Source organism: Culex pipiens, chromosome 2, assembly GCF_016801865.2.
Source record: "Culex pipiens pallens isolate TS chromosome 2, TS_CPP_V2, whole genome shotgun sequence".
Classification (NCBI taxonomy): Eukaryota; Metazoa; Arthropoda; class Insecta; order Diptera; family Culicidae; genus Culex; species Culex pipiens.
This window is the reverse complement of record NC_068938.1, coordinates 61649251-61658134: the sequence shown is the minus strand read 5'-3', so window position 1 is coordinate 61658134 and position 8884 is coordinate 61649251. Positions and strand designations below refer to the sequence as shown.

Here is an 8884-nt window from a genome sequence, read left to right as displayed (position 1 = left end):
GTTTTATATGAAACATATTTTACAAATTATCTCAAAGTTACCGCCCACTGGGGAAAATCGGGACTACAGTGTGAGCAGGTACATGTAATTTTGGAGCAATAATTTTGGAAATCGGTGTACTTATCGTTTTGTTCTGGTCCTTTTTTAACCGACATAAAAAAAAACAAAACATTAGGCAAAAAATGCCTTAAATAGCTGACTTCATTATTTACATTTGTCCTGAATGCCGGTGTTTTATGAAAGATAATTAAATATGATATTTTTTCAAATTTAAAATTATAAATATACGTAAATATAGAACCCTGTCTTTCAAAAATATTTGAAATTCAATCAAAATTTTTAAAGCGCAAGGCATTTTGCAGATAAGTAAAATAAAATTTTAGCGATTTTCCCTAATAATTCTAATTATTGGTGATATATGCCGAACACACATTAAAAAATCTTATCTATCACCAAGTATTCAACTGTTTACCTATTTGTACAACCAAATCTGATTTTCCAGACAAAATTTGAATTTTTTTTTAAATTTCGGGAATTCCCGGACAAAATATAAAAAACTCCTTGGATTTGGGAATTCCCGGTTTTAGAAAAAATCCCGGGAATTTCGTCCCAGGAATTCCAAGGACGCACTAAATTTTACCTCTGAAAGTGTGTTATTTTACCACTTCATTGGTGTAATGTCACTTTTTAAGTCTAAATTGAGGTTAGATTACATCTTAAAGGAGGTTATGTTAAACCTTCCATAATTACCATAATTTCCATCCAAATTTACACATTTTTCACAGTGTTGAACGGATTGACGGCTTCATGTTAAGATGACAAAAAAATGGCATCTTATGAGCGTGAGTACAAGTTAATCAAAATGCATTGCCGTAATAAGAACAGCGATTTTCAGGAGTTCTACAAGAGCTCTTCGAGATAGCTACAGCATAGCATTTTGGACTGCGGCAAGACAAAATTCTCTTCAAACCATCTTCAAGAGTTTGGAAAAGTACTTGAGGAGAATTTTATCCCGCTGCGGTCTCAATTTTTATTATGTAGACATCATGAAGAGCTTTTGTAGAATTCCTGAAATTTTTTTTTACTTGGGCGTGTTATTTTTTGGCTTCGGTATTTCATTAGGTCATGAAATAGGTACACTCATTGCATTAATGTTTCATCCAAATATTGCGCAATTCTCACTAACTTGGACATCGCACTAAATTATTGCTATCGATCGCACTATTGCGACATGTCAAACTGGCTTGGGAAATTTTAATTTTCTCAAAAAATGATCAAAGCGAGCCGATGTTGCTCACCTGTCAATCGCAATTTTAAAGTGGGAATGTCCAGTTTGGTGGAAACTGCGACTGGAAATGTAAATAAACAACTGCTGGTTGCCTAGTTTATGGAAATTTTGTTGTCAAAAGTGCGGGAGAAAAGTGCGGGCCAAATCCAAGCTACAGTGCAAGGATCAATAAAAAATTCAACAAAATAATCGTCGTACGAATTGTCAAATTTTCCTACAAAACTGCACTCCACTGTATGTTTGCACACTTTTCCACGTTTTCCTTGGATTCATTATTTCCCCACCATAATATTTCGTCGGTGATTTGTCCTCTTATTCCGTTTTTTTCCTTCTTCTTTCCCATTTACCGGCGAGCGTGCTGCCTCCGTGTTCCCAAACTGCGTACCAGCTCAACAACTCCCGGACTGGAAACTCGTTTTATTATTATAAAAAAAAACTAATTTGTCCTGGTTGAGCGCGGAGCAGGCTTGCACTTTGCTTTTCCGTGATTTATTAACTGGCTTGGCTTGGCACTGCAGTTCGGTCGGTAGGTTGGTATTTATTAGGGAACGCTTGCAGGTCTTTGCAGGTGCACAACCCTAGGATTGTATGGCGACAAGTTCCAAATTAGGCTGAAAATTGAGTTTTCACTCACAAACTGCATCAACCGATTGAACATGGGTTGCTTTTTTTTATTTGATCAGAGTAAGAAAAAGAGCTTTTTTCAGAGACAAAAAGTCAAAATTTTCAAGATATTTTATGTAGAATTGACATGAAAAACATCATCGTAATTTAGTTTCGAAAAGTTCCTTCAAACTGTGTTTCTTTTTGCATAGAATTCCACGCAAAACAACATCATTCAGAAAGCAAATACTGTCTGATAAGATAAAGATATCTCCGCCTGTAGTCTATATTTAGCTCACCAGCTATCCTTGCTTGCGGCTCTGAAACTAGCAGAGTTTTACCATTTCCTCATAGATAAACCAGAAGCAGCGCTATTTTTAATGAGCAATAATGAGCAGAACATGATATTCTTTTAATCATTCTTCATGGAACTGGTTTGTCGATTGCAAATGTTTTCGTGGAATTTCAAAAACAGTAGCTGCAAACATTTGGATCCGGTTACCTGTTTCTCATTAGTGGTGGCCGTGTTCTACTCTTGAAAAGAATGATGAGCGTTAGTGAGAAACTTCTATTTTCTGTTGAAATAATTGTAGCGAAAAAAAAAATATTTCTGTTAATGGAATTTGCATTCAATGCTGCCATGAATAGTGCATTTTTTCAGTGCAGCAAGAGAAAATTTTGCAGTGTATTTTAGTTTCAATTAAAGGTTCAATAAAACTAATTACATTTAACTTATTATTAAAAAGGTTTTATTTAATTTAATGATACTAAATTTGCTACTGAATTGTTACAAGATGCAAATGCATCCATTTTCCTTCAATGACGTCCCATCATATTCCATTACACTTAACTAAAACACATAAATAAAGACTGTCACACCAACTTTCCATAAAAACAGCAAAAATAAAGCCACCACCGTCGGACACTTGTTCCGTTTCCTCCCTCTCCCGGCCACCAAGAAATGGACCACCCAGCAATAAATGGAATGACTCTTCGAAACTTGCCGGAGCGTAAATTGAAAAACTTGACAACGGAAATGGAATGCTGCCTCTTCTTTTTCACCCTGTAGTAGTGGTGCTTTTTTGTGTTAGTTTTTCCTTGCTGTTGTTATGAATTAAGGGACGGCAAAAACACAATTTTTGAATGAAAGCTCAAGTGTGGGCTGGGGAAGGGTGTCGAAAGCAAAAACAAGGGCTGCACTTTTTCTGTCCATCCTCTTGGCTTTTCATAATGATTATCCTGTTGGAAAAGCGAACGAGAAATTATGACTCGAAAACTTTTCCAACACTTAATTTATAATGGAAAGGTAGTTCGAATTAAATATTTAAGATCAACTGAATATTGTCTTTAGTTATCATAAGAAAATTGAATTTGGAATTATCAACAAAACAAAATAATAATCAGTTTTAAATTTAGGAACAAAATTAAATTAAAATCGTACAAAAAACTGCTGGAGTAGCTAACCTTGAAGATCATCCTTGTGTCAACTTTTGAAAAAAAGGCACATCCTTGCAGTTTCACGGCTTTCACCAAGTCACGGAGTGAAGAGAGGTTGTGTCAGCTATTATCTTCCTCTTAACAGCGAAGTGCTTCGTTTTTAAATTGCAATTTTATTTATGACTGCCAGCAATAATTAAGCTGTGCAAATGCTTCGTAGAAGTGCAGGAAGAAAATAATTGCGTTCGTAATCAGGAAAGCTGCGGAAAGTTCAGCGCTACCAGAATTAACCAGAATTAGTTGTGCGTTGAATTTCCATTTAAAGAAGAAAATAGATATGGATTTGATAAAAAAAATCTTTCTCAAACTTATTGGTTTATATTATTTATGAGAAGCTAACGAACAAATAATTCTACCTATTCAAATTGACTGTTAAAAAAAAATTCGGTATATTTCAAACATTTTTTACAAATGGTTCGGAAAGTTCTTTATATTTTTTTATTTTTCTTTATTGATCCAACTTAAGAATAAATATTATGAATAATAAGTTTTTTCTGAGTGTCATAATTTTAGCTCTTTAAATGACAATCTAGGCAACTATTGCTCCGATTTCTAACAATTTTATTTTCTTGGCTAATTGAATACTTTTCTCTTTATAAACCACAACAATCATTTCAAAGGAGCTCCATTTTTAAAAAGTGACTTTGACAATTTTTTGACAAGATGAAAACAATTCACATTTTTTTTTTGGCACAACATATCGATTTTCATATTATGCATGGCTTTATTTCAGCAACCAGTGATTGGATCAACAATATTACGAAAGAATATTGTTCAAGATACTGTAAAGATTTTTTTCAGCTTCATTAAAACATTATTTTCAAAATAAACAAGGAATGAGAATATTTTGATATTTTTTAAACTCAGTTAGGGGAAAGCGGGGCAAGTGTAACATGCTGAGGAATTGCTTGTTAAAACTCATTAAAAACGTAAGGGAGAGTGGGGAGACTTGATCCCCGGGGACACTTGATCCCAAGCCTCCCAAGTAACATTTTTTTCCAGGAGTTCTACAAGAGCTCTTCAAGATAGCTACAGCATAGCAGTTTGGACCGCGGTAGGACAAAACTCTCTTCAAGTACTCTTCCAAACTCCTGAAGAAGTTTTGAAGAGAATTTTATCCTACCGCGGTCCAAACTGCTATGCTGTAGCTATCTTGAAGAGCTCTTGTAGAACTCCTGGGAAAAAATGTTACTTGGGCTGTATCTCGTCAGCAAGTGGGTAAAACAATTAGCTTTGTTCTAGAAAGTTGTGCGAAATTAACTAAAACTCATTGTAGAAAACAAAGAAAAAAATAAAAAAATGTTTAGATTGAGTTACACACATTTTTCTAAAACGAGCTGCAAAAAACTTCCAAGAGATCTTTTTTTATTTTTTTGATATGTATAGAAAACACTCAAAAATTATTCAAAAAAATATTTTTTATATATGAATTGTTTGATATACTTATCAACTCCAAAACCCTTACGCATTTGATGTTAAATTTATCGGCATACTATTTTTACAATCAATTGTTTATAAAAGTGCGTTTAGGGAGACTTGATCCCTGCATTTTTACAGTCACTGGAATCAGCCTCAAGGTTAATTAATTGGGCTGGGTTTTTATACATAGTTTCCTTTAGTATAGTTGTACATAACTTACTGCAGTTTGAACCTTTTTTCCAAAGTTTTGTAAACAAAAATTTCCAGCTTTTGTAAACATGCTTAATTTTGGTCTAAAAAATAATATTTTAAGTTTCTAAATATTTTACATACTAAACTTGTTATATTTTGAACACAAACGTACAGGATTTATGTGAAATTGCTGTAACTCAGCGATTCTCAACGGGGGTACCGGGCCTACTTGATTTACATGGTAGGGGGTACCAGCCTAGAAGAAGGTTGAGAATCGCTGCTGTAACGTATAGAAAATTAAAAGTTTGGATGAATAAGAAACATTTTGCTTAAGATTTCTTCAAAAAGTTGAAAGGGGGATCAAGTTACCCTTAACATTTTTAAAATGCCGGTTTAAAATATTTTTAAAAAACGCTTGGCATGATTCGAAGAGTTCATCTGATGAAATACCCTTATTAGCCAAACATAGATAAATGTTTATGCTTTCAATTCATGCAAAAACGTTTTAGTTTTGTGAGAAATTGACAGAGTTATGTACGATACCAAAAAAGGGGATCAAGTCTCCCCACTCTCCCCTAAAGATCTGTCGGATTTTTTGATAATCATCTTGACTAAGACTTTAATATAACAAGTTTCTAAAAAATCCTAATTTTGTGCTGTAAAAAATTGATTCTAAAATTATTGATTTTCCGTACGTTTTACTCAACTACATGTTATTTTGCTAACAATTGAACTGTTATTTACATCGTTTTGGCGGCTATGTGTAGTAGAATTAACTAATTGCACATATTGAAAATTGTAAGAATAACGATCGGACGAGCGATTGTTACTCTTGCCCCACTTTCCCCTATACATTAAATTTATTTTTAAAAAACGAGCGTTTTTAATAAAGTTTTCAAAAATCAATTCAAAAAAGCTCAACTATTTACACTTTTGGTCCACGAAATCCATTGAAAAATGGTTAAATTATAGATGTATTGTAATGTAAAACCTACAACTTTGCCGAAGACAAGAAATTGATTAGTTCTCTTCTCGAGTTACAAGTTTGAGAATATTCTTAAATCACTTGAGTTTGTTAGTTAGTTGAACACGATTCACACTCAAATGCTCGGGTCAAGCTAGGGTAGACATTTGACCCCTATTTTTTTCTTAAAAATCTCATAACTTTTGGTATAATTGACCAATTTGGATGCTTTCGGTTGAAAAAGATCCAGATTTGTCTATACTAAGTGAATTTTCACGATTTCTCCTCAAAATTTGATATTTTTATCTATCCAATACTCTGAATTCGTAACATTTTAAAAATACATTCACCTTCAGAGAATCGGGACAACTGCTAATGGATGAAGATAAAGAATGTCACGCTTTAACATGTAACGCTCGCTTAAAGCCCGAACTTTTTGTTCGTAAAATCGCGGTAACTTGTGATGTTTGAAAGCAAACCCCTTATGTTTACATATCAATTTTGTTGTAATTGTCTGCTCTACAACTTTGTAGAACATTTTTACACTCTTAAAAATATCCCTGCAAAGTTAGAAAAAATACGAAATTTTAAAATGAAAATTTTTGTTTTAAATGAAAAAATGACACTTCTGGGTCCCATAAAATGACATGTTCTAAAAAATTTTAACAGTTGAGTAACGGAAAATGGCAGAGTTTAAAAAAACAGTGCTTTTTTCGATGAAAAATACGTTTTTTCCGGAATTCTGAGTACGCCATCAAATCGGGCGTCTAATTTTACATAAAAGTCCCTTTGACACCAAATTTCTTTCTCATCACCGTTTCAAGCTGCAAATTATTTAAAAACACCTCTTTTTTCGCATGTTCGAAAATGAATGGGGTCGTACCGCCCCTCCGTCACGAGATATTAAAAAACGGACCTCGGATTCGTGATCAGGGACAAAACCCGGGCAGACGGTAATAACAAAATTCATGCCATTTCATTAACAAAAACTGTTAAAATAACAAAAAGTGTTATGGAATCTTCTTGAAAAATCCATTTTTGAATAAGAGTTTAATAACAGTTTATGTTATCATAACAAAATTTGTTATTGGTCTGATATTGGTTGAAAGCCAAAACAACTTTGGAATAACATTTTTTGTTATGGAAGAATACCTTCAACTGTTATTGGGATGATCGGATTAGTTGTTAAAATAACAAAAAATAATAACAAAGATTTGTTCGAAAAATAACTTAAAATGTTATAAGTCTGTTATTACAATAACAATCCAATAACAAAAAAGCACCCTAGTATTTTTAAATATCAAAAATCCTTATTCCCAAGTTATTTCCGTCTGCTCGGGAAGTTACCCCTTAGGACAAAGTTTCACGCAAATCGAAGAGGGATTGGAGCATCTGCTGTGTGAGTTGGCGGAGGATTACCCAAATATATTTTAGAATAATATAAAACATTGGAGATCATCCATGAACCACGTAGACACTTTTTTGAAATTTCAGACCCTCCCCCTCCCCCCCACGTGGACAATTTCCATACAAAACGAATACAATCGCTGAACTACATAGAAATATGTTATGTAAATAAACATCAATTAATTTTAACTCGGTAGCTAAACTTTCAGCATTTCTTAATGGTATAATAATCTTACATTCCGAAAAAAACGTAGTTATTATTTAGATTCTTGTTCGCATTTAGATAAAATGAACCCAAAACTTGCCTCTCCTTATTTCTGCACAGGTCATCCAAACCAGATAGCCAAACGAATCCAAACTCTCATAAATCTTTCAACGGAGAAATCTGTTCCACCATTTGTATAACCCAGCTCAGCAGCCAAAAGAGGGAGATTCGGATACAAGCGAAAGTCAGCATAAAAAGCCATCCAGACCTATTTGTGCTATAAAATAATTTCATTAAACTTGAAACACATCTCTACATCTGCTGCTGCTGCTGCTGCCTCTACCCTTCGTATCCTGCTAACCGTTATTCTGGGTTTGTCTGGTTCTGGTCCTGCGGCTGTGGTCATTCCTACCGCCCTCGTTATCCTCATCCCTTCCGGCGTATAATCTTGGAGTAAAAAATTAAATTCACTGATTGTTTCGGTTGTGGTTGTTGCACCCTCCGCCAACCCTCTCGTAACGTCGTTGTCGTCGATTACAACACGGCCCTTATCACTAGTGCTAGTACTGCTGTTACTAGTCTTGCTACTGTTACTAACTATACTGCCCTTAAACCTAGTCGAAGTTGTCCCTGTCGCTGCTGCTGCCAGTGATTTGTGTGCTCCAATGACACTATTATCGGCGGTCGTCGTTGTTGGCGTCGTCGTCGTCGTTCGATTGTTGTAGATCGGAACCGGGGTCCGGTCCACCGTAGTTGGGTGGTGGTGATGGTGACCCTCGAGCGGTCATTCATCCCACAGGCACTGCTGCTTTTCCCGTACGTAGTACGAGTACTGATGGCACTTGCGGCAAGTTTTGATGCCACAGCGGTAGCTGGAACTGCCCGCCCCGTTGACGCCGTTCAGCAACGGGTTGCCGCTGTCCGGTTTGCCCTTGCAGTACTTGAGCCCGCACGGGTACCAGCCGATGCACATTTCCAGCGTGCAGATGCACGGGGCCCAGATGGCGGACACGTCGCTGCACCGGGACGGCGGGCTGCCCGTCGTGACGGACGGGAACGACTTGACCGCCGACTCCAGGATCGAGATGGAGGAACCTGTAAAGGGGGAAAGGGAGGGAAGGAAATTGGAGATTAGATTGGCGCATTTAATTGAAAGGGGGGGGGGGGGGGGGGTCTAATAAATTGAGAAGGTTGTCTCTTAATTTTGTTAAATTTTTGATTTGGACATTCAAGTATTTATACAGTTTTGGAAGCTGTTCTTACAGAATAAGTTTAAAGCAGGGATGCTCAACCTATTGGCCCTGCGGGT

General features: G+C 35.7%; 1 protein-coding gene across 1 annotated transcript in view; it reads right to left on the bottom strand.

Moving 5' to 3' along the window:
- Nucleotides 1-7842: 7842 nt before the first annotated feature.
- Nucleotides 7843-8884, bottom strand: part of LOC120426848 (out at first protein) — a 146567-nt gene continuing 145525 nt past the window's right edge. The window contains exon 5 of the mRNA XM_052707769.1: nt 7843-8670. Coding sequence (XP_052563729.1) covers nt 8360-8670 — 311 coding nt within the window. The 3' untranslated portion in view covers nt 7843-8359. The remainder of the gene's footprint in view (nt 8671-8884) is intronic.